The sequence below is a fragment of the Ictalurus punctatus genome, chromosome 24 (genome assembly GCF_001660625.3).
Source record: "Ictalurus punctatus breed USDA103 chromosome 24, Coco_2.0, whole genome shotgun sequence".
Classification (NCBI taxonomy): Eukaryota; Metazoa; Chordata; class Actinopteri; order Siluriformes; family Ictaluridae; genus Ictalurus; species Ictalurus punctatus.
Window position 1 is genome coordinate 1037327 of NC_030439.2, and position 27085 is coordinate 1064411.

Consider the following 27085-nt stretch of genomic DNA (forward strand, 5'->3'; position numbering starts at 1 on the left):
CTCATGGAGCTCTATACTTCACGCCTCTCAGCGGAACATGAACACACACACACACACTCACACACACACTACTCAGTGTAGCTCAGCTCTAAACTACTTTCCTGCCATCGTTTGGGATTATTTAATGCGCACTGCCAGTGTTGGTAAGTTTATTCTCTCTGTTCTTGTTACTAGAAAGATGAATGTACTGTACTGTTAAAGCAGGAGATCTGTTTGGTAAATCTATCAGAAGTATTATACTTATAGAGGGCCAAATGACAAATATGTGCATCCTATACATATGACAGTGATTACATCATTGTAGATCATAAAATAGTAATAAATAGTTGATAAACACTGAAGAACTTTAGGTCGTACTCATTCAGCATTACTCTGCTCTTTGGGTTGTTATTTTTGACTGAATAGCTCCTTAGACCATAAATATGATCCTGCTACAGTTCCATGGGACATATCAGCATCTTATCTACCACATGTTGTATGGGGTTGGTGTTATTTATTTATTTATTTTATTAAGTAGTGCAAAAAATTTTTTAAAGAAATATTATTGGCACCCTACTTATTAATATCAGCCCTGTCTTGCAGAGAAGCCCAGTCTCGTAAGTCTCTGAGTACTGTAGTAGTGGGATCTCCTCCATGCAGAACATTTCAAGCTCCTTTATATTCTGAGGCTATGTGCGTGTGGACTCGTTCAGTTCAGACCTCTGGGGTCTTGTTCTTTTCACTGCTCTTGTTAAAGAACAGTTTTTTTCTCACAGCCTGATGAAACAGGCTACCGGGCGTCCTGTGTAGAGGAGTACACACGTCACGTTTAATTTGCACTACATGGATTCTCTGAAAAATCATTCATCATCAGTGTAATCGTAGACTAATGTAACCACGCCCCTTGATGCCATGTAGGGCCACGCCTCCTGGATTGGAAACTCAAATGTTGCTGCTTTACGTTCTCGCAGTTTCTGAGTTTTCAGGGTTAGTGAGTGTAGAAGATGGAGAAGGAGAACTAGAGAGTGTCTGGTGCATGAGATAAAAACGTGTGGAGGTGAGTATCGCTCCTTTTTTAAATGAAAAAAGGATCACCAGTGGCAAACAGTAATGGCACGCGATCTAGGTATAATCAAAAAATGCCAACCTTCCGGCTCTTTCTTGAAATCCATGAATAATTGATCGTTTGGAGTAGCGCAGTATTCAGGTCAGGTCTTGGAACGCTGTGGAGGTTCCAGGGGGACTCACTGCGCTTATTCTACACACTGCATGTTCAGCACAAAAGAACGAGACAGAAGTTCCTCTCAGTACACTGATGATTACACTATACATACATTATAATATGGATTAGATTTTCTCAATAGGCAACGTCACTTGCTTTTTCTGTTCTAAACAGCAATAAATTCTGTATTCCTCAGAAGAAGTGAGTGGACTCTCAGAACCACAGCTTCCTTACTCGATGTCAAGTGCAAATACTTATTTTATAGAATACTCTGTTAAAGCATGAAGCACTACTTTGAAGAACAATCTCTGACCGATTATAAAGTAGTCACTTTTCCCCAAGTAACATAAGAACTTTAAACATAAACATTAACTGAAGATAATTAATGACAGCTATACTTAAGGCAGCCAGTGGGGAAGCGACAGCATCGGAACATCCCAATTCACCACAACACTCTACACCTGTGAGCCTCTAGATCTGCTCCTTTACCTAAGAACAAAAACTATTCACAAAAAGCTTGACTAAATAAATATGTTTTCAGCCTGGACTTAAACACTGAGACTGTGTCTGAGTCCCGAACACTAATAGGAAGACTGTTCCATAACTGTGGGGCTCTATAAGCAAAAGCTCCTCCCCCTGCTGTAGCCTTCGCTATTCCAGGTACTAACAAATATCCTGCACCTTTTGATGGAAGTAGGATGTTCTCTGCGGTTCAGGTTTGAGCTATTCCTGGGCCACTCAAAAACATTTATAAACTTGTCCTGAAGCCACTGTCTTGGATGTACGCTTCAGGTCATTGTCATGGTGACAGGTGAAACTTCACCCCAGTCTGAGGTTGTGTGCACTCTGGTGCAGGTTTTCTTCAAGGATCTCTTTGTATTTGGCTGCATTCATCCTTCCCTCTTTTCTAACCAGTCTCTCTGTCCCTGCCTCTGAGAAGTACACCCATAGCACGATGCTGCCACCACCATGCTTCACTGTAGGGGTGGAATTAGCCAGTCAATGAGCAGTACCTGCTTTTCACCAGACGTAGCATTTGGAGTTCAGCACAGAGTTCAATTTTTGTCTCATCAGACCAGACAAACCTTCTTCCTCATGCTCTCAGAGTCCTGTAAGTGCCTGTAATGTGCCTTTTACTCAGAAGTGGCTTCATTCTAGCCTCTCTACCACAAAGGTCTGACTGATGGAGCGTTTCTGATTGATGGCGTATTTTGGAGATGGTCGTCCTTCCAGCAGTTTTTCCCATCTCTGAGGAGGACTTCTGAAGCTCTGTTAGAGTGGACATTGGGTTCTTGGTCACCACTGTCTAAACCTGTGTCCAATCAGCTGGATTGGCCACAGGTGGACTCCAGTCATGCACTGGAGACATCTCAAGATAATCAAAGCAAACAGTACGCCCTGAGCCGGTGCTAGCCTGCTGGAGTGCCCTAGCCAAGGTTCTGAATACGTACAGTATCTCACAAAAGTGAGTGCACCCTTCACATTTTTGTGAATATTTGATTATATCTTTTCATGTGACAACACTGAAGAAATGACACTTTGCTACAATGTAAAGTAGTGAGTGTACAGCTTGTGTAACAGTGTAAATTTGCTGTCCCCTCAAAATAACTCAACACACAGCCATTAATGTCTAAACCGCTGGCAACAAAAGTGAGTACACCCCTAAGTGAAAATGTCCAAATTGGGCCAAAGTGTCAATATTTGGTGTTTCCACCATTATTTTCCAGCACTGCCTTAACCCTGTTGGGCATGGAGTCACCAGAGCTTCACAGGTTCCACTGGAGTCCTCTTCCACTCCTCCATGATGACATCATGGAGCTGGTGGATGTTAGAGACCGTGTGCTCCTCCACCTTCTGTTTGAGGATGCCCCACAGATGCTCAATAGGGTTTAGGTCTGGAGACATGCTTGGCCAGTCCATCACCTTCACCCTCAGCTTCTTTAGCAAGGCAGTGGTCGTCTTGGAGGTGTGTTTGGGGTGGTTATCATGCTGGAATACTGCATACTGATCATGCTCTGCTTCAGTATGTCACAGCACATGTTGGCATTCATGGTTCCCTCAATGAACTGTAGCTCCCCAGTGCCGGCAGCACTCATGCAGCCCCAGACCATGACACTCCCACCACCATGCTTGACTGTAGGCAAGACACACTTGTCTTTGTACTCCTCACCTGGTTGCCGTCACACACGCTTGACACCATCTGAACCAAATAAGTTTATCTTGGTCTCATCAGACCACAGGACAGGGTTCCAGTAATCCATGTCCTTAGTCTGCTTGTCTTCAGCAAACTGTTTGTGGGCTTTCTTGTGCATCATCTTTAGAAGAGGCTTCCTTCTGGGACGACAGCCATGCAGACCAATTTGATGCATTGTGCGGCGTATGGTCTGAGCACTGACAGGCTGACCCCCCACCCCTTCAACCTCTGCCGCAATGCTGGCTGCTCTCATACGTCTATTTCCCAAACGCAACCTCTGGATATGACGCTGAGCACGTGCACTCGACTTCTTTGGTGGACCATGGCGAGGCCTGTTCTGAGTGGAACCTGTCCTGTTAAACCGCTGTATGGTCTTGGCCACCGTGCTGCAGCTCAGTGTCAGGGTCTTGGCAATCTTCTTATAGCCTAGGCCATCTTTATGTAGAGCAACTATTCTTTTTTTCAGATCCTCAGAGAGTTCTTTACCATGAGGTGCCATGTTGAACTTCCAGTGACCAGTATGAGGGAGTGTGAGAGCGATGACACCAAATTTAACACACCTGCTCCCCATTCACTCCTGAGACCTTGTAACACTAACAAGTCACATGACACCGGGGAGGGAAAATGGCTAATTGGACCCAATTTGGACATTTTCACTTAGGGGTGTACTCACTTTTGTTGCCAGTGGTTTAGACATTAATGGCTGTGTGTTGAGTTATTTTGAGGGAACAGCAAATTTACACTGTTACACAAGCTGTACACTCACTACTTTACATTGTAGCAAAGTGTCATTTCTTCAGTGTTGTCACATGAAAAGATATAATCAAATATTTACACAAATGTGAGGGGTGTACTCACTTTTGTGAGATACTGTATATATATGAGAGATTTCAGTTTTTGATGTTTATTAAATTTGCCCTTTGTCATTATGGATTATTGTGTGTAGATTAATGGTCAAAGTATGAAACTGAATCCTTTTAAAATCCAAGATAATCTATTTAAAGTGCACCTGTTATGGTTTTTCAAATATTACCTTTCATGGAGTGTGTTATAGAGCTATTTGTGAATGTAAAAACATCACAAAAATTACAGCGCAGGACAAAAGGAGTTATTGACTCCTAAAAGAAGGAAGCGATTCTGAACAGCTGAATCGAGTCGTTAGTGATTCCAGACTTTACTTCCTGTACTAACCTACGTAGGTTTGTAACAAAAAGTCCCGCCTCTGGTCTTCATCGGTTGCTCGCTGAGAGACGGAGCTGAAAGTAGTTATGGTAGTGGGCGTTTAATTTTCGACACACGCTGACAGTGGTAGACCGATCACAACAGACTGGGATATTTGACCAATTAGAGCAGAGTATGCTCTCTGAAAGGAGGAGTTTGAAAGGAGGAATGAATACTTTCCCGAGGTCACAGCATCAGTCATTATAGACATTTTATACCATCGTTAGTGGTTATTTCCGGTCCTCTGATCTGATTGGACGGGAGGGGTTCTGAGAGCGCTGAGATTCAGTAGAACAGCACCGGGACGTGTCACTGTGTGTATCCCTCCACTCATCTGTGTTCACTACATACACGTTAACACTTCTAGCAGTAGTTCATTACACTGCAACCCCTCACTACTGCACACTTACTACGGGCTGTCAGTCAATCTGTGCGTTACCATGGCAAAGATTACTATGAATAACTGATATAATCTGAGATTACCCTGTGATTACCTGAGATTACTATGAATAACTGATATTACCTATGTTTACCAGAGAGTCCCTTGAATAACTGACTTTACATGAGAATACCTGAGATTACCTTGAATAACTGAGATTGCCTGAGATTACCCGTGATGTCCTGAGATTACCCGTGATGTCCCGAGATTACGTTGAATAACTGAGATTACCGGTGATTACCTGATATTACCTGAGATTACTTTGAATAACTGAGATTGCTTGAGATTACCTGTGATTACCTGAGATTACCTTGAATAACTGAGATTACCTGAGATTACCTTGAATAACTGAGATTGCCTGAGATTACCTTGAATAACTGAGATTACATTGAATAACTGAGATTACCTGAGATTACCTGTGATTACCTGATATTACCTTGAATAACTGAGATTACCTTGAATAACTGAGATTACCTGAGATTACATTGAATAACTGAGATTGCCTGAGATTACCTTGAGTAACTGAGATTGCCTGAGATTACCTTGAATAACTGAGATTGCCTGAGATTACCTGAGATTACATTGAATAACTGAGATTGCCTGAGATTACCTTGAATAACTGAGATTGCCTGAGATTACCTGAGATTACATTGAATAACTGAGATTACCTGTGATTACATTGAATAACTGAGATTGCCTGAGATTACCTTGAGTAACTGAGATTGCCTGAGATTACCTTGAATAACTGAGATTGCCTGAGATTACCTGAGATTACATTGAATAACTGAGATTACCTGTGATTACATTGAATAACTGAGATTGCCTGAGATTACCTTGAATAACTGAGATTACCTGAGATTACCTTGTATAACTGAGATTACCTGAGATTACCTGCTTCCTCCTGCCTGCAGCTGAATCCCAGCCGTGTGGTTCTTCACTACAACAGCACTCTTGATGTGAAAGTGTGATTTTGCTTAAATATTCATTGTCCATGGCTGTAGAATAAAGTGCTGAACTCTGTTCCCCACCTGTGCGCTCCTTCCTCAGGTTTCCTCCTCCACATTTCAGCTTGAGCACAGATCAGAATGAGCAACATCTACGAGTCAGCAGCCACCACACTGGGCCTCTTCAGCAGCCCATGCCTGACCAAAGTGGAGCTGCGCGTGGCCTGTAAAGGTATTTCAGACAGAGACGCACTGTCCAAACCGGACCCGTGCGTGGTGTTAAAGATGCAGTCCCATGGACAGTGGTTCGAGGTGGGTTTCAGAACTGACTGTGTAAACTACATGAGCTCTGTCTGCTTCCTCCAGGACTCTCATATCTTCCCCATCTTCTTTCTCTATCTATTTCTCTATCTTCCCTCCCTCCACCGCAAGCTATATCTTTGCTATAATTAAGTAGTAATACCAACCAAGGACCTCTCCAGCATATTCTCTCTCCCTCTCTGTCTCTCACACACACACTACCATATCCTCTGATATCCTGTTACACACGCAGAACAATAAAAGCTGATACCAGACTGACATAATCGAGGTATTTTGAAACCTGGTCCGGATGTCTTCTAGAGACTGCAGAAATGCGGAGGTCAGCCTAACGTATGATGTATGCAGCCTGTGAGAAAGCTGGAGGTCCGAATCAATGAGCAGACATGTCATGAGCAGAAGTTGATGAACGGTACAGTCTTCCACAGCTGATTCCTCAAAGCTGTGTCTCTAATGAGAAGGCACCTGAGATGAAAAGGTGAAGATGTTACATGCGACTTTTTGTCGAATCAGATTTGAGACACTATTGCTTGAGGTCCTGCATTCAATTGATATCCGATAACAGCCACGCAGCTGGAATGAGAACTGTCTGAATAATCCGTGAGTAATTTGTACATCACACTTAACCGTGCATTACGGCTGGTTCCTGTCGCGCGCTCACACGTCTCTCAGCACATCACACGTCTCTCAGCACAGACGTGTCCATACCAGCAGCGGCAGCAGCAGCAGCAGCTATAACAGTAAACGCTGTGCATCTGGCTGTTTTCTCCTTCTCTCTCTAATCATCTACAGTGGACGAGCTGCAACTTCACCTCTGAAGTAACTGATCTTGGTTCATTTTGCTACAGCAGTGATGGAATGTCTCTATATAAATCCTGCACATGGAGCGATTCATTACAACAGCCTGCACATGCGGGTTGTTATCGGGGAGAAATCTTTTCACACTAAAGACAGATATAGACTGATATAGATGACTTAAACACAAAGGCAGAAAGATGGTTTTGTTATTATTCTTCGTTTAAATATTCTGGTACATTCTGGAACATTGTCCATGTTACTTATCTGTGACGTGCAGCTTTCATTTTGCTCCTTGGCTGAGAAGTGTGTGAGCAGTGCTGTGATTGGGTTTCTGTCCGTGTTCCAGGTGGACCGGACCGAGGTGATCCGCAGCAGTATCGGCCCTGTCTTCTCCAAGGTCTTTACAGTAGACTACTACTTTGAAGAGGTACAGCGTCTGCGCTTCGAGCTCCATGACATCAGCAGCAGCCATAATGGACTGAAGGAGGCGGACTTCCAGGGAGCCATGGAGTGCACGCTCGGACAGGTGTGCTCTCTTCCTAGTGCAGGAGAATACACCTTTGGGAAGTGCACTAACCCTAACCCCTACCCTAACCCTAAACCTAAACCTAACCCCAACTCTAACCCTAAACCAAACCCTAACCTTAAACCTAACCCCAACTCTAAACCTAAACCTAACCCCAACTATTAACCTTAAACTTAACCCTAACCCTAGCCCTAACCTTAACCCTAACCCTAACCGCTAACCCTAACCCCAACCCTAAACCAAACCCTAACCCTAAACCTAACCCCAACTCTAACCCTAAACCAAACCCTAACCTTAAACCTAACCCTAACCCTAACCGCCTAACCCTAACACCCTAACCTTAACCCTAACCCTAACCTTAACCCTAACCCTAACCCCCTAACCCCAACCCTAAAACCCTAACCCTAACCTTAACCCTAACCCTAACCCTAACCCCCTAACCCTAACCCTAACCCCCTAACCCTAACCCTAACCGCTAACCCTAACCCCAACCCTAACCCTAAACCCTAACCGCTAACCATAACCCCAACCCTAACCCTAACCGCCTAACCCTAACCCTAACCGCCTAACCCTAACCCTAAACCCTAACCCTAACTGCTAACCATAACCCCAACCCTAGCCCTAACCCCTAACCCTAACCGCTAACCCTAACCCTAACCACTAACCCAAACCCCAACCCTAACCGCTAACCATAACCCCAACCCTAACCGCTAACCATAACCCCAACCCTAAACCAAACCCCAACCCCAACCCTAAACCAAACCCTAACCTTAAACCTAACCCCAACTCTAACCTTAAATCTAACCCCAACTCTAACCCTGAACCTAACCCTAAACTTAAACCTAACCCTATTCCTAAATCTAACCCTAAACCTAACCCCAACTCTAACCCTAAACCTAACCCTAAACCGAAACCTAATGCTATCCCTAAACCTAGCCTTAAACCTAACCCGAACCCTAACGCTAGGGAAGGGCTGAGTGTATGCTGAAAGAGCATGATGAGCATGTTACTTGGTGTCAGTATTTATTAATGTAAATAGCTAAATCAGTTATAACAGGGACTGTCAAAGTTCTGGCAGTAAACAACGACAGAAACATATTTCTTTAACCCTTATGTGTACACACTAGGAGTGTAAGGCAATGTCATCGGTATCTGTATTTTTCAAATTCAAATAGGAAGTGGGCGTGGTCTGAACTGAACATTTGTCGTTGTTGTTGTTTATGGTAACCCTGCCACTATACCCTGGGAAAATACACACAAAACAAACTTTATTCAACTCCTGAACCAGTGGAACATTCTGGAAAGATTTCCATGATCATTTAAAAAAAAGCAACATCGTCTATAAATAATAGTTATTAATATAGTAGTAGATAATAATAATAATAATAATAATAATAATAATAATAATAGTTTAACTGTCTGTCATGTTACTTTAACTTCTGTGTTCATCGTGCAGGGTTGCCAGGTTTCGTGTATAATGGCTGTGTTTTGCAGATATATGCTAATACGCCTGTGTTTTTGTCGAATACGCCTGTGTTTTTGTGCATGAACATTTTTGGCTAGTTTTGAAGCTTTTTAGATGCGGTTGCGATACCTGGCAACCCTCTCTACGAGCTCAACTTTTCTGTTCTTGGACGTGTCCGTGTTTGTTTACTAGTCCATGGAGTAGTAACGACGGTCGTGCCAGCAGGTTGAATAGATTTGCCGCGTGTTAAGGTTGAAATTGTAGAATGGCTTGCTTTTCTCTCGTTCCTCTGCACAGATCGTGTCTCAGAGAAAACTCTCCAAAGCATTACTGAAACAGGGCAACACAGCGGGCAAGTCTTCTATAACGGTAAGTAAACACACACACACACACACACACACACACACTGTGTGAGTGACTTCCAGAGCCTGATATGTTTTCACCAAGCAATTGCACTTTGATGGTATCGCAGGTAACAGCAGAGGAGTTATCTGGGAATGATGATTACGTGGAGCTTGCCTTCAGTGCCAAAAAGCTAGATGACAAGGTATGAATACTTAAGACCTTTATAACACATGCATTATTCATGAAGAAAGAATTTAGCATCAGTAGCTGATTAGTTCAATCGTGTCACGTTTATTGTGGAGAATCCGAAGCTTTTTATTGTGCTGGATCTAATTCGATCCCCAGATCTTGTTCCTGATCGTTTATGTTTAAAATGGAGTACTTTTGAAGCTGTATCCGTCACTCAGAATAAACTGGAAAAAAATTTAAAAATCTCTAATCCCAATGAGCTCCTGATGAAAACACAGCTTCAGTAAATCTTCATGATTATCTTCATCTCTGGTTTTTCATCAGTGCAGTTTGTCCAGTTCATACGTTTCTCTCTCAGGATTTTTTTAGCAAATCAGACCCATTTCTAGAAATCTTCAGAGTCAATGACGACGGTACCGGATCCCTTGTGCACAGAACCGAGGTATGCTGACCAAATACGTTGCCTTCCATTAATATTGGCACCCTTTGGTTAAATATGAGCAAAGAAGGCTGTGAGAAATTGTCTTTATTGTTTAAACTTTTGATCTTTTGTTTAAAAAAAAATTACATGGATATCGAACAATTGCAAACACAACACAGGTTTATCAACAACAAAAAAAGCTTTGTTAAATATAGGTGTGCAACAATTATTGGCACCCTTTTAGTCAATATTTTGTGCTAACTCCCTTTGCCAAGATAACAGCTCTGAGTTTTCTCCTATAACACTGATGAGGTTGGAGAATACATGGTGAGGGATCTGAGAGCGTTCCTACATACAGAATCTCTCCAGATCCTTCACATATCGAGGTCCATGCTGGTGGACTCTCCTCTTCAGTTCACCCCACAGGTGTTCTATGGGGTTCAGGTCAGGGGACTGGGATGGTCAGGGCAGGACCTTGATTTTGTGGTCAGTAAACAATTTTTGTGTTGATTTTGATGTATGTTTTGGATCATTGTCCTGCTGGAAGATCCAACTTTCTGGCAGAGGCAGTCAGGTTTTCATTTAATATCTGTTGATATTTGATGGAGTCCATGATGCCATGTATCCTAACAAAATGTCCAGGTCCTCTTTCAGAAAAACAGTCCCAAAACATTAAAGATCCTCCTCCATATTTAACCGTGGGCATGAGGGACTTTTCCATACGGCTACCTCTCTGTGTGCTCCAAAACCACCTCTGGAGTTTATTACCAAAAAGCTCTGTTTTGGTTTCATCTGACCGTAGAACCCGACCCCATTTGAAGTTCCAGTAGTGTCTGCACACTGAAGACGCTCGAGTTTGTTTTTGGATGAGAGTAGAGGCTTTTTTCTTGAACCCCTTCCAAACAGCTTGTGGTGATGTCGGTGACTTCAGATTGTAGTTTTGGAGACTTTCTGACCCCAAGACACGACTAACTTCTGCAGTTCTCCAGCTGTGATCCTTGGAGATGTTTTATCCACTCGAACCGTCCTCTTCACAGTGCGTGGAGACGATATAGACACACGTCCAATTCCAGGTCGATTCATAACATTTCCAGTGGACTGGAACTTCTTCATTATTGCCCTGATGGTGAAATGGGCGTTTTCAATGCTTGTGCTATTTTCTTATAGACACGCCTCATTGTGTGAAGCTCAACAACCTTTTGCCGCACATCACAGCTAGATTCCTCGCTCTTAAACATTGTTATGAATGACTAAGGGAGTTTGGGCTGTGTGTTACCTCATATTTATACCCCTGTGAAACAAGAAGTCGTGGTGGAACAATTTCCTGTTCCTAGTCACCCAGATGTACTAAAAAAAAATTAAATATCAATGGGAATATACTTCAAATATATTTTTCTCGTATGAAATCACAGGAGTGCCAATAATTGTTGCACACCTATATTTAACAAAGATGTTTTTTGATAAACCTGCGTTTTGTTTGTAATTGTTTGATATCCATGAGAGCAGAGTATTGTTTAGAATTTTTTGTCACAGCCTTCTTTACTCATATTTACCAAGGGTGCCAATATTAATGGAGGACACTGTACATGCACACAAACACAAACAACTTCACAGTACAAAACAAAATACCAGTTTTTTGATCAACTTTGCCTTTGTCTTTACAGACCATCATGAATAATCTAAATCCAGTGTGGAAATCGTTCAAAGTGTCACTAAACACTCTGTGCAGCGGGGATCATGAGCGAGAGCTGAAGGTAGGACGGTCTTTCACATCCTTTGTCTGGTTTATTCAGTCATATCCGTGTTTTTGGAGATCTGCACTGGAACACAATGACGTCATGCACCAAGACCATGGACTGTGCTGACTAAGAACACATGTACACCCGGGAAGTAAACTCTCAACACGTCTCTGTCCCAGATGACATGTGTACTGACCAATCACACCTGTCTACAGTTCACAAACTTCCCTTCGTAAGCAAACACACTTTTGTTGAGAAGTCTAGTTCCCAAATGAAACACCAGAGCAGTGACAATATTTTCTTTTTTTTCCAAGTCATGATAAAATTAGCGTTATAACTTGCAAGTTGAATATCTTCGTACGTCATATATACTGTATATTACCCAGGTTTGCGGAGTAACGGAATACATGTAACGGCGTTACGTAATCAGGATTACAATTTTATTCATTTAAAAGCAAAGAAAAGAATCTTTTGACAGAACACAATACAGACAGCTGCTTGGTTAGTTCTGGTTCGCTCTCGCCAGTCGTGAGTCATGTGAACACCTCCTGGTGCAGGCGCTAATACATTTCACGCAAAGTTCACTTGGTAGAAATGAACACAAATTGTTCTCTGAAATGTTTTTGTTAGCATACATCGTCTTTTCCCCGGACACGTCCTTTTCTTCAGACCTTAAACGTCCGGGATTCGGCTTTAGTTTCATTATGATGTGTTTATGGTCTTATACTGCATCATATGTGTGTGTATGTTCGCATTGCTTTAACTCTCTCTGTAAGTCCCGCCTTCTCGCACACCGATTGGTCGATTATAAAAGGCTTGCAGCAACAAATTCCTGCCTCTCAGCCGTTACCCTCCTCTCAGCAAGCGTGTGAAGGTGAAGCGATGTTGTGTTTGGTGTTAAACAGTTACCCCACAGTAGCAGCGAATGAAACTGTCCCGAATTGAAGCAACGCCCATGACCATATTAGGTCATTTTAAATTTCATCTTATTGCACTGCTTCATATGACATGGCCATTCAAATGTGTACATGATGGCAGAAGGTTCACTCAGCATTCAGGGTATTAAAGTCTATTTAGGTCTATCGTGAAAAGCCGATGATGTTTTTAAGTCATATGTATGCATAAATCTAGAAAATTCTAAAGGGTTCACAGGCTTTCAAACACCACCGTAAGACTGAATTGAGGCTGTTTACTTTTGAATAGTGCACAACGTTTATTCCTAGTGCTTGAAGTAATATTAAAGTGGAGCTTGGGCTTGTGTTAATACTGATCGTGGCTGCAGAGAGCGATATCCTGCTTTTACTCTGTGATTGTTTTTGTTTAAACAGTAATGCCACACCTTAGGACCATTATATACAGTGTGTGATAGGGTATGCTCCATCAGAGACCAGGTTAAAACAGCATGTCATATATCATCAACAGTCATATGTCTCAGCTGATATTGTACGGCTTCTAACGGGGTCTTCGGGGTCGTATCAGAGCAGAACGCCTGTGGCAGATTCCCATAACAGCAATCACCTCAGTTCCGCTGCAGGATGTGAGCCGACATCTCTCATAGCCTGCTAATTAGCTAGCATCGCTTACTGCAGTGGCTAGCTGACAGTTAGCTGAGTGGAAACGACACACCGTAACAACAAGATACTGATGCTAAAACACCCCTTAAGCCTCCACATGTTTGCTCGGCTCGGATTTTTTTCATTGTAAAACCTGATCAGAGCCCTAGCATTTCACGGAAATATGTCGATTAAGATTTTTAATTGTGAAAATGGCCTGGTGAATTGCGAAGATCAGTGATAAAGTCTAATGCTATGTTTGACCAAGGGTGTTGTGGAATAGGAAGTGGTCCTAGTAATCCAATTTTGGCCACGGATTTTATCCGTAAATCTCTCTGCTGCTCCGGAGTCTACGAAGGTTGGAAAAACATGCCATTCAGACCACCATGATAATGAAAAAGTTAGCGTAATTCGTTTGCTTTCAGTTGTGGGAGTAAAATTGAGGCGCACCCGTTTGGGGTTCGACTTGCACGACTTCCCTGGGTTTGGTGTCAGAAGGTGCTGATAACCGAGGGATGAGGCTGGTGTGCGGCCTGCATGGTCAGTGAGGGATGATTCAACATTGCCCATTCAAATTACGATTCAGATTTACCCGGTGAGCTGTCATAATTCTTGGGCGAGGTTAAAGGGATCTTGATGGATCCACCTTGTCAGGCAAATCCTTCTATAACTAAGAGGGCTTGGGCACAGAATAAATGTACACCAGAATCATTACCAAAACATCACGAAAGCAGACAAATCCAAAATCACGATCCACACGAATGCACACTTGTGTATCCACCAATCACAAGAGCTCTGCTTCCATAACCAATTAAACAAAAGTCATGAAACCTGCTTACTGTTATTCATTAAACGAATAGACAAGATTAGAAACAGTATCCCAGAATCACCTCTTCACTGTGGAAGATGAGACTGGTGTTTTGCAGGTACTGTTTAATAAAGCTGCTATCTGAGGACCTGTGAGGCACCTGTTTGTCAAACTAGACACTCTGATGTATTTATCCTCCTGCAGAGTTGTGCACCAGGGCCTCGCACTGCTCTTTCTATCCTGGTTAGAGGCCTGGTCGATGAGGGGAGTAGTACACACCGCTGTAAGATATCTTCAGTTTCTTGGGAATTTCTCACATGGGAATAGCCTTCATTTCTCAAAACAACAATAGACTGATGAGTTTCTAAAGAAAACTCTTTCTGGCCATTTTGAGGCCGTACACACCTTGGAAGTGGGAAGTCGGAGCTCGGAATTACGTCATTTTCGATCTCTGCGCATTTTTTTCCTAAGATGATGTAAATATCTGTTCATATGATGTACCGTTGCTTAGGCTAGTTTATAATAAAAAGTCTCCCAGGTGCATTTCGATGGACCATCTGAAGATCTTGTGCAGTTTTGCAGGTCGAGTAGATCTTCTGTCCGACATTCCGTTATCATGGGACTGCCAACCTTTCAGACTTCTACCGTAGTAATGTTGTTCTAGTTGTCATGGCTTGCGTGTTCTCAAGCATCGTCACGTAGGGCCGTGTTATTCGCAGTGATCATTCTGCGGATATCTACACCGAGAAAGTTATTCATATTCAGACTTTACACGCCTGCTTAAGTCGAACTAATCTGTTTGATCGCACTTTTAATCTGCCATTTTGAACTTGAAATATTGTGAATGTTAAAGCACTCTATGTTCGGTCTGAATACTGATGAACCGACTTGAGAGGAGAACTCACAAGACAACCAACGATCCTAAAAGTACTTGCCTGGATTAGGGTTAGGGTTAGGATTTGAGCGCTTCATTGCTGCTCTGTGCTCAGGAGGACCAGGTCGAATTCTTATTGACTCATTGAGCCAGCAAACGGATTGACCCCAAATGTTTATGTGCATTCTCCCGAGTGACAGCACCGTGATCAAGTGTAGCTGCCAGGCCGTTATTTTAAGGGACCCAGTCATAATTAAAGATGTGTAATTTTTGTTTAATATTCATGAGCTGTTTACACAGCATGTTCTGAAAGCTGTGAGGTCACCTCAGTGGTGACACTGGTTTCATTTCAAGATGCGATGTTCACATTCTAATTAAAACACTGTTCCAGTGCAGCTGAGTGGTGCAACAGGAAAGCATTTACCCTGTCAGATGGAGATTGTGAGTTTGAATCCATGATGATGCTACATGCCCATGGCCGGGAGTCTCAAGAGAGCAAAATTGGCCGGGCTCTCTAGGTGGGAGGGAGGTCTCTTTCCTCTGTCAATCACTAGCCAATCGTGGGCATCTGTGAGCTCCTGCAAGCAGAAGAGGACCAATACTGTAGTGCTTTACTCTGAGTGTGTTACGCCACCCATGACAGTTCGAAAAGATGCAGTTGGCTTCATGCGTCTCAGAGGAAGCATAAGATAAGATAAGATGTACCTTTGTTGCTGGACTTGGGGAGATTTACAGCAGAAAACATTGGTCATTGGTTGTTACTTAAAGGTGTAGCACTCCAGGTTTGCACTGCTGCTGCTTCATAGTCATGACTGTACATGTTGTCCAGGTACTAAAATTGAATGTTACCTCTCAGTGTGGCAGTGGGTCAGTTACTCATCACGTGGCCTACGCTACATGGGACGGTATAGAATGCTAGTTACTTATGAAACTGTTGGGTCTACAGTATGAACCCCAGAAAACTGCCATTTAGAACCATTTTAATTTTATTGTGTCTGTGATCATGCTACGATCTTAGAGCTCCCAGCGTTTGTTTATTGTGGGTTAAAACCAATGAATTTGTTCCATTTGATGCAGGTTAACCTTATGTTAAGACAACAGGGTTATCCATTCCATTCAGACACAACCCTAAACCCACTGTCATTCACAGTTATAACATGTTACCATTTTATTCATCCACTGAGAACATTGTCTCCGTATTCCGGATTTCTTGTATCTCTGTTCCAAGGATTTTTGTTTTTGTGTCGATATTAGACGTAAAAAAGAGAGATAATGGATCTCAGGACTGGGAGGAATGGCAGCTTTTACTCAGTTGAAAAGTCAACCACAGCATCTTTGTATTAATATTTTAAACGGCCTTCAAATTTTGATTACCCCCCACTAATGTCCCTGCATTAATGATTCATCAGCAGCGAGGCTACACAGTGCAGTCTTCCTGTACACACACACACACACACACACACACACACTGTAGATAATCGATGATTAAATCTCACGTCTGTTTATTTGCGTGTACTTCTTGATCACTGGTGCTTCAGACCCAGTGCTGTGTGAAGTGTCAGGTTTGTATTAAGTATGTATATATAACCTTTCTTTAACTCCTACTCTGCACATGGATGTTGAACATGATGTGTCATTAAGACAGCACATATTCATATTCATGTGCACTCTGCGATCTGCCTGGACACTGATTCAGGCTTCCTAAGTATCCGTTTGGCTTTGACACTTATCTATGGTGTCATTCTCGTGGTGTGGGTCTTGTGATATTAATGATGCATGCTGCACAAGCTGATATAGCTGATACAAGCAAGCACATCTAACGGTCTCACGATTGCACATTGTAGCAGGTGGGGGCGTGATTTAGCAGTCGTCTGCAGTGGGAGGTTTGGGAAATGGGCAGATTAAGGTAGCACACCTGTTGCTTATTTGTGGCTGCATATTCAGAGGCTGTTTTCCTCTCTCTCTCTCTCTCTCTCTCTCTCTCTCTCTCTCTCTCTCTCTCTCTCTCGCAGACAGTGATTTGAGCATGTGTGTATATGTGTTGAATGATGGCATTTAGCACAGCTGGAAACGACCAAGCCTTATTTATTTTTCTGCTGCTTTTAATGACCCCAATAATAAAAAAGAAAAAGTTCATGTGCAGTTTAACCCTGAGTTGGCGGAGTTCCTGAGCAGCGTCTATGGTCATTGTTACACAGATGTGAAGCACAAGTAAAAGGAAGAAACTGGGCTTGTCATATGATCTTAAAAAAGATTTGTCAGTGATTCACATATCAAAGACACTGAATTTCTTTTCATTATGGCATCCTATACAGCATACAGTATACATTATACCATATACCCTATACACTATATATTATACCATATACACTATACATTATAGCATATACACTGTACACTATACATTATAGCATATACACTATACATTATACCATATACACTGTACACTATACATTATACCATATACCCTATACACTATACATTATACCATATACACTATACATTATATCACATACACTGTACACTATACATTATACCATATACACTATACATTATACCACATACACTATACATTATACCATATACCCTATACACTATACATTATACCATATACACTATACATTATACCATATACACTATACATTATAGCATATACACTGTACACTATACATTATACCATATACCCTATACACTATACATTATACCATATACCCTATACACTATACATTATACCATATACCCTATACACTATACATTATACCATATACACTATACATTATACCACATACACTATACATTATACCATATACACTGTACACTATACATTATACCATATACCCTATACACTATACATTATACCATATACCCTATACACTATACATTATACCATATACATTATACCATATACACTATACATTATACCACATACACTATACATTATACCATATACCCTATACACTATACATTATACCATATACACTATACATTATACCATATACACTATACATTATACCATATACACTGTACACTATACATTATACCATATACACTATATACTATACACTATACCATATACACTACACACTATACACTGTGCCATATACACTATGCACTCTATGCACTATACAATATACTGAACAATTATGATGTCCTGATCTTATGCCTATCATAAAAAGGGGACTTCGCCTTCAGTATGAATTTGTACCATCTATTCCCTCTTTTTTAGTGTACAGTTTGGGATTGGGACTCAAATGGAAAGCATGATTTTATTGGAGAATACCAGACTACCTTCAAAGAGATGAAGACAGCTATGGATGGAAAACAGGTTCACACACACACACACACGCACACACACACACACACACACACACACACACACACACACACACACACATGAAGTAGCCTGAGAGTTTCTCTGTGTGTTAACTCAGCAGATACTGTATGATACTGTATGATAACGATAATGATACTGTAATATACAGTGCTGTGATTTCTTCTGTTGTGATACTTCTGTTGTGTATATCTCATACTGAATAGTTTTAGATCTGCAAACGAAATAAAACACAAAACAACTGCAACCTGAGTAAACACACAGTACAGTTTTTTAATCAGTCCTGGTTGTGTCTAGTCCAGCTGAACCCTCGTTATGAATGTAGTTTCATAGACTTGGGGAATGAGTGACTATGGGGGCAAATACATTTTCACACAGTGGAAAGCCTTCCCAGAAGAGTGGAGCTTATTATAACAGCAAATAATATAAAGGGAATAAATCTGGAACGGGATGTTCAACAAGTACACATGGGTGTGATGGTCAAGGGTGCACATATTTTTGCTTATATAGTGTATGTGAGGCTATGAGGCTACAATGGGTACAGGCTCATCAACACTGGGCAGTTGAATTGGAAAAACACTGCCTTGTCTGATTAATCCTGATTTCCACTGCAACATAGAGATGGTAGGGTCAGGATTTGGCATCAACAGGTTTGTTTAGTCTTTTGGTGTTGAGGGTTAGGTTGTTCTCCATCACACCATCTCAGCAGGTTTCACGCCTCTTCCCCGTAGGCAGATTGGTCATTGTTTGTGATCAGTCCGATGACTGTTTTGTTGTCCGCAAACTCCTCGATACCGTTGGAGGTGTGAATGGGCACACAGCCATAAGTGAACAGGGTGTTGAGGAGGGGGCTGAGCACACATCCTTGTGGTATGCCAGTGCTCAGGGTCAGGGTGGAGAACAAATCCCCACCTACTCGATGGTCTTGGGTGTTTAGTGGTTGGTCAGGAAGTCTACAGTGTAATCCAGTTACAAATAGACGTATTTAGCCTAAGCAGTAGAGTTTATAGTTTTATCGTATAGTTTTATCGTAGTTTTATTTTATAGTCTAGTTTTATCACCATGTTATTTCAGTTATCAAGACCGTCCATCAGACTGACTGGTGGATGCAGAAGTGACTCAAATGACTAGAAATTTCTCATCTCTGTCTTGTTTCTCACCCACAGATTCAGTGGGAATGCATCAATCCCAAGTATCAAGTGAAAAAGAAGAATTACAGAAATTCTGGTGTGGTGATCCTGAATCAGTGTAAGGTGAAGATGCTGTCTGTGTGTCACACGGATTGGGTCAAGTATAAAACTGTACAAATCCGAAGCGTTTGGAAACGTTCCGCTCATTTAACACAACTCTCCACTTTTTTTCCCCTTTAGATAATAAAGATGCACTCGTTTCTGGATTATATAATGGGTGGATGTCAGATCCAGTTCACGGTAAGTGGCTGTCTCATGGAGTCTCTGACTGCTGAGACGGAAAAGAACGCAGAAACGAAACGCTCAGATCAGTCAACCTGGTCGACGTAATACAGTTAAATACAGCCATATTCACGCAAACTAAATGCTCCTTTTTGTTATATAATACAGCTCTGCTGGTTGAAATCTTAGGTTGAACCTCAAAGACCTCCCCAAGAACGCTGTGAATGATCAAATATTTCTAAGTACATTACTCACCGTCTCGTTCCACTGGCAGATCTTTCTAGAAATAAATGCTTGAAATAGAATTAGCTTAAAATACGTTTAACGTGTCGCACAGCACAGACGGTTGCACGTAAAGGCTTGGATTATTATGTGTTGGGAGGTGTCGTGCCATGTTTGTAGCTCGTGAAGCGTTCTGCGATTTTCTGGTGTTGACGTGACATACTGTAATGGTTTTATATTTGTTTAAAAACCGTATATCTAATAGAGAGAACACACAGATATCAAACTGTACCCTCTACTTCCAGTCCAGATGGGAAAGCTGTAATTCCTGAATTGGCTGTGTTTGTCTGTAGGTGGCGATTGATTTTACTGCCTCAAACGGCGACCCACGTAACAGCTGTTCTCTTCATTACATCCACCCATACCAACCCAACGAGTACCTCAAGGCCCTGGTGGCTGTGGGGGAGATCTGCCAAGACTACGACAGGTAACTCCGACCATCTGCTGATCTACTGAATAACCAAAGAGTACATAATTGTGACTTGGAGCTGTTGGCATAAGAGCAGGCTCGTATTATTTACTCAAAATATTATCCATTATTTCCTTTTCAACGCAGATTAGTATTGGATTACGGCAAAAGATACTCTCCACTAATAAATAATGCAAACGGGAAAATTCTGTGGTATTTTTCCCAAAGCACTGGAATGATGAACATTTTGCAGATTCCACAAGGCGTAGTGTGTAAACTTATAACCTCAGCTGTACTTCCATTCATTTATTCTCTGGTTTTTCTTCTGAAAGCCACTGATCCATTGCAAATACGTTTGCGAAAAGCTTAGCGCAGACACATGGAGTAATAACGCGTACCTCGGCCTCTCGACCACATCATCACATCACCCGTGCTTACGTTCAAGCACTGAGCCAATTATATCTGACCCATACCATTGTCATACGTCCACATCTGCGCATTTCTTATTACTGTATCTTATTAAGCTCGCTATCTTTCATCTTTAATCATACCTCCTCTGATTTCAGTGATAAAATGTTTCCAGCGTTTGGCTTTGGAGCGCAGATCCCACCGGACTTCAAAGTAAGTCAGCCTTTCACTATTAGCACTGCAGCTCTTCCTGTACCATCAACGTGTCACTGACCACTGCCTCAGAACGCTCTGCTGGACAATACTGTAATAATAATAATAATAATAATAATAATAATAATAAAACAGCTGTTTGTTATGCGTTGGAGGATTTTTCCTATCTTTCCTCTTATCTTTTTTTGTCCGATTATTCGTTCAATGTAAAATGATTGGTGGAAATAAGGATTTTTCTAACTTATATGGTGGTTAGTAGCATGAAGCAGGTCAGATGTTATGCTTCTGAGGAACATCAAATGAGACAATTACTTCTGAATACGATAATGGCACATATGCATATACGCCAATCAGCCATAACATTAAAACCACTGGTTTAAGTGGGGAATACTATACCATATCGTTACAGTGTTACCTGTCGGGGGGGGGGCTATTTATTATGCAGCAAGTGAACGGTCAGTTCTGGAAGTTGACGTGTTGGAAGCAGGAAAAAATGGGAAAGCGTAAAGATCCGAGTGACTCTGACATGGGCCAGATTGTGATGGCTAGACCACTGGGTCAGAGCGTCTCCAGGTCTTGTGGGGTGTTCCCGGTATGCAGTGGTTAGTACTTGGGGCACAAGGGGGACCTCCGCAATATTAGGCAGGTGGTTTTAACGTTGTGGCTGAGTATATTGTTGACATACTGTAAATAAGAATAGAGAATCTATTTTGAATATTCTATGTTATATTGCTGGTCAGTTTGTTTTTGTTATCAGTCATTACACCATCACTGCTACGAATGTGTTGCCATGTCAGATCATGTGATTTGTTGAAATCAAGGCCATATATTAACACACCTTAATGTGATTGGATACAACTCAGCAAGTATTTTCTCCTTTTCAGGTCTCCCATGACTTTGCTGTAAACTTTGATGAGGACAACCCAGAGTGTGCTGGTAAGCGTGTGTGTGCGTGTGTGTGTATATGTGTGTGTGTGTGTGTGTGTGTGTGTGTGGTAGTATATTCTTAGCCTCTATCTACCAGCATGTACACCTACGGTGATGTAATATGTTAGGATTCCACACTAATCTCTATGTGTGAAGTGAACAGATCACACACTGGCATAGCTGTCCTGTGTTGCACACCAAGTGGTATAGATTAGATTTTTCTAGTGGTTATACCCTGAGGTTATGTCCCTTTACAGAATAAGTGTTTCCCACTTAACTAGCTACCCCCCTTCAGGACATGCGCTGAGTAACTTTTGTCAGAGGTCAATGTCTGTGAACCCAGACATAACTGCCAGGAGTGATGGGAAATCACCTGGGTAAGACCTTCTACAGTCATGAAGTGACCTACAGATGTCTTTCTTCTTCTCAACGCGTACTCATGTCAGACCCTGTAGTTGCCTTTCCTGATTTCCTCTAGTGTTGCATATTTATCACAGTAAATTAGTTCAGATCCTCATTTAAAAAAAAGTACACGGTGAAAAAGATCTCAATTATTGAAGGAAAGAGGTTCGTGAAAATCTAGATCACCACGCATGTGAAAAAGTAATTGCCCCTTAAAATGAATAACTGCTGTAGTTGTGGCACTTTTACCAGCAAAAACTGTCAACCAAACCCATCTGATAACTACGGATCAGACTTTTTGGAATTTTGGCCCACTCTTCATCGCTTTAATTCAGCCACGCTGAAGGGCTTTCGAGCATGAACTGTCCGGCTAAGGTCCTGCCACGGCACCTCGATGGGATTCAAGTCATGAATCAAACTTCATTCTGTTTCGTTTGAGCCATTCAGAGGCGGAGCTGTTCTTGTGCTTCGGATCGTTGTCCTGCTGAATAACCCAAATGTGTTTGAGCTTCAGATTATGGACTTCAGGATTTTTTGGTAGAGAGCAGAATTCAATTATGTAGGTAGGGTTTCATCAATTATGGCACGTCGCCCAGGCCCTGATTCAGCAAAGCATCCCTACCACCACCATGTTTCACTGTTAGTCTGATGTACTTGTTGTGGAATGCTGTGTTACGCTTATGCCAGATGTAACAGGACTCATGTCTTCCAAAAAGTTCTACTTTCACCTCATCAGTCCACAGAACATTCTCCCAAAAGGTCTGGGGTTTTTTTGGTAAAAGTGATGGTCCTCTTAGTTGTTGTCTTGCACCTGTCTCATGAATACCATTTTTTGCCCGGTCTCTTTCTTATAGTGGAATCACGAACACTGACCTCATGTGAGGTGAGCGAGGTTTTCAAATACAGTTTGCTTCAAAAGTATTGGAACAGCAAGGCCAGTCTTCTTGGAACGATGGCTGAATGAATGAAACACTACATAATAAAGAAAACATTATTTGTGGAAGGTCTCAGAAAGTTATCCAGGTGATGCACTCCTGGCGGTGATATAAATGATACAGGGTTCATAGAACCACAGTTAAGTATGTAACTGGCGTTTTCTTTTTCTTAGGTATTCAAGGTGTCGTCGAAGCTTATCAGAACTGTCTGCCGAAGATCCAGCTCTACGGCCCCACTAACATCGCGCCAATCATCCAGAAAGTAGCCAACTCTGCTTCTGAGGAGATGCACACCAAGGAGGCCATGGTGTGTAGTTATCTTATCTTATCTTATGTATAGCTCGTTGGACATGAAATGGAACAATAACGACCATGACGAAGTCAGCCTTAAATCAATATTATTTATGTACTGTAACTGGGTAAACCATATAGGAGTCACAACTCCGAGCGAAAGCACGTTGGGAATAGGTGGAGAGAATGAAACTGACTGACTGTGTTGTTATTTGCTCCATCTTTCTCTCACACTAGGAGTATTTCATTCTGCTGATCCTGACCGATGGTGTTATAACAGACATGGCTGACACACGGGAAGCCATTGTACATGCCTCCCACCTCCCCATGTCTGTTATCATTGTGGGAATCGGCAGTGCTGACTTCAGTGACATGCAAATGCTGGACGGCGATGACGGCATTCTGCGCTCACCCAAAGGAGAACCTGTGCTCCGAGACATTGTCCAGTTTGTACCCTTCCGTAACTTCAAACATGTGAGTGTGGGCAAATCAAATTACTTTCTGTGGCCCAATGAAAAAGGTTGGAACACGTTTTATTGAATAACCGTTGTATTTGAAGGGATTTCGCTAACAAGCTAAAGCAGAATGAGCTGAATTTTAACGTGGCTTTCAAACAGTTGAAAGGCCGCGTGGGCAAAAGCACAGTTCAGGCTAAAACCAGCATCAGCCAGCCCACATGTGGAGACGCGGGACTTTGATGCCTGTCCTGGTATAAATGCTGCTGAACCAAATGTACGATAATTCACTCAGGATGAGTAAAATGTAACCAACCGGGATAAATGAACAGCTCCTGAGGGTAGAGCAGTACCGTAACCCTCAGATAGCTATGTAAACTAGCCTGTAGCTACACTATTCGCTATTGTTAACTTGTGAAATTGTTCTTTTATCTATGAAAGAGGACTGCATATGTCAACTTTGCAAAAAAATTTAAAATAATTGCTGCCACATACACCAGTGTTCTCCAGCATTGAGGCATCAAGTGGAACAGAACAGGTGATCAGACAGAACAGGTGATCAGACAGAACAGGTGATCAGACAGAACAGGTGATCAACACTTCTCCTGTGCTCTATGTGAAATGTAAAGCATATTTAAATGAGTTGGGTGCATGGTGGTTAGCACGTTCGCCTCACACCTCCAGGGTCGGGGGTTCGATTCCCACCGTGGCCCTGTGTGTGTGTGTGGAGTTTGCATGTTCTCCCCGTGCTGCGGGGGTTTCCTCCAGGTACTCCGGTTTCCTCCTCCAGTCCAAAGACATGCATGGTAGGCTGGTTGGCGTGTCTAAAGTGTCCGTAGTGTATGAATGGGTGTGTGTGAGTGTGTGTGATTGTGGATGGACTGGCACCCTGTCCAGGGTGTACCCTGCCTTGTGCCCCATGCTCCCTGGGATAGACTCCATGTTCCCCCGTGACCCTGAAGGAAGGATCTACAAGTTGTTGTTGTACTTTGTTGTATAGATAGAGGCCCGCATACATCCGTTCCTTACAGTTCTGCTGTTTGTTGTTATTCGTAAATAAACAACCTCGCACACAGGCTTGATCACCAAGAGTAGGTGTTCAGAGGTATTTATTATTCAGACAAACAACGTAGACCGTAGGTATGATGTTTTTGTGGAATTCGGTGTTGGGTTTATGCCAGATGTAACCGGGACCCCAGAATATGCAACCGTATTTTTAATTGGATGTTTGTTTTACGTGAAGCACAGAATTTCCCAGACCTCCACATGACTTGGGGTGAATAAAAAAAAAACGAGTCAGATTTATTGTTGTTATGTAATATATGGTCGTACGTCTAAAGTGATTCTCATGCATGCATGCGTTCCCGTAATTGTAGCAATTATTATATTATACTATTACAGTTATACCACGCACTTACGCGATCAGAAGCTGGCGTGTTGAACTTAAACATGTTGTCTGAGTTCTCCTCTTTCTCTCGCCGACAGTGCTGCTTTCTATCAGAGAACGTCGTGGTGTGTTTAATTGAACGTGGCATGTCATTAAAAGCAGAACAACCACACCGTGGCACTTTCTAAACACAAACGTGCTTAGACAGGCAATCTGCGCCCCCGGTTTGTCCAAACCCGGCCTCTGTGTGTTAAATACACCACACGCTCACAGGTCCTCCGGTTATTTATGTGTTTCTGTGTTTTTTCGGCTGTGGTTTATTGTATCTGTGAGGTTTCTTTTTCTGACTTTGAAGGATGATTGCGGTTCAGGGACACTAAAATGCCGAACCAGCAGGATTCTGACATTTTATTAATGGTGAGACACAATAAGAGCCTGGTGGATTCAGGTCAGCGTGAGCGGTATCTCACGGTTTATAAATACCACAGAGTTCTGAAGCTTGGTGTCGAACTGAACCGCACGAACGTTGGTGCAAGAGACAATGTCGAGTGTGATATATTTCAGTTTCTTCTCATCACGTTCACAGGGTTCTCCTGCGGAGCTGGCGAAAAGCGTGCTGGCCGAGGTGCCCAATCAGGTAGTGGATTACTACAACAGCAAAGGCATCAAACCCAAATGTATGTCGGACTTCGAGTCTTCCAGAGCCTTCAGTCCCTAAGCAACTGTTGTTGTTGTTATTATTATTATGATTATGATTCTTCTTCTTCTTATTATTATTATTATTATTATTATTATTGTTGTTGTTGTTGTTATTTTTATTAGTAACATTAATATATATTAAGAAAAGTGTAATAACTTATAATTGTTATGTCTATATTTTTCACAGTTTTGGGTAATTTATGAATTCATTTTGAGCATTTATATTGAACTTGATCCAAAAGCATGTCTTCAGCTAGATATACAATATCTTTAATATGTGCTCATGATTTCTGCTTGTTTCGACAGTTTGCATTTATTATTATTATTATTATTATTATTATTATTATTATTAGTTCCTTAATTACTTGTTCATTTATCTTCTCGATTATTTACATTTAGTCATTCTTACCAGAACGAAGACTGCAGAGCAAGTCTCGGTCAGGATTAACCATGTTCCTTAGACAATCGGGAACTGAAGGGAACGTGATATATATTTCATCGCTAGCTTGTTAGAGTTCACCTGAGCAGGAAGTCAGCACTATTGCTATTTCCTGTTCCTCAGAGGCGCCGTTTGATTACGACTTCAGTTATATGATCAGTTCAAATGTTTATTGCACGTGTTTCCTAAAGACATTAGAGACGATATGTGTACAGTATGTAGAGATTAATACAGCCTATCCAGTATGTTCTAGACACGTTTGGTTCTTTTCTACAGGACTGTTGACCTTTTTATTTATTTATTTTTTGCTAAAATTCTTAACGATTTTTAACCTGAAAGTTCTTTCAGACATTTGAAGTGAGTAGCTGATAATGCAATAGATTACATGTCCTCTCTTCCTTGTTTTGTATGCATACATGTATTAATGATGTGTGTGTGTGTGTGTGTGTACGGATGGGTG

General features: G+C 41.9%; 1 protein-coding gene across 1 annotated transcript; it reads left to right on the forward strand.

The window, feature by feature from the left end:
- On the forward strand, positions 1 to 27085 carry cpne4b (copine IVb). Its single transcript, XM_017455236.3, has 16 exons — positions 1 to 143; positions 6103 to 6311; positions 7462 to 7641; positions 9404 to 9475; positions 9579 to 9653; positions 9999 to 10082; positions 11726 to 11815; positions 18262 to 18360; positions 19533 to 19619; positions 19737 to 19796; positions 20354 to 20487; positions 21036 to 21090; positions 21975 to 22026; positions 23528 to 23661; positions 23883 to 24119; positions 26074 to 27085. Exons 2-16 carry the CDS (start codon positions 6141 to 6143, stop codon positions 26203 to 26205), a joined length of 1662 nt encoding a protein of 553 aa, XP_017310725.2. The 5' UTR covers positions 1 to 143; positions 6103 to 6140; the 3' UTR covers positions 26206 to 27085.

What these genes read in the sequence shown, in the direction of transcription:
- cpne4b (XM_017455236.3), top strand. Translation starts at nt 6,141, where the DNA reads ATGAGCAACATCTACGAGTCAGCAGCCACCACACTGGGCCTCTTCAGC. An exon ending in CCCATGGACAGTGGTTCGAG is followed by an intron (nt 6,312 to 7,461) that starts GTGGGTTTCAGA and finishes TCCGTGTTCCAG; the next exon opens with GTGGACCGGACCGAGGTGAT. An exon ending in ATCTGCCAAGACTACGACAG is followed by an intron (nt 20,488 to 21,035) that starts GTAACTCCGACC and finishes CTCTGATTTCAG; the next exon opens with TGATAAAATGTTTCCAGCGT.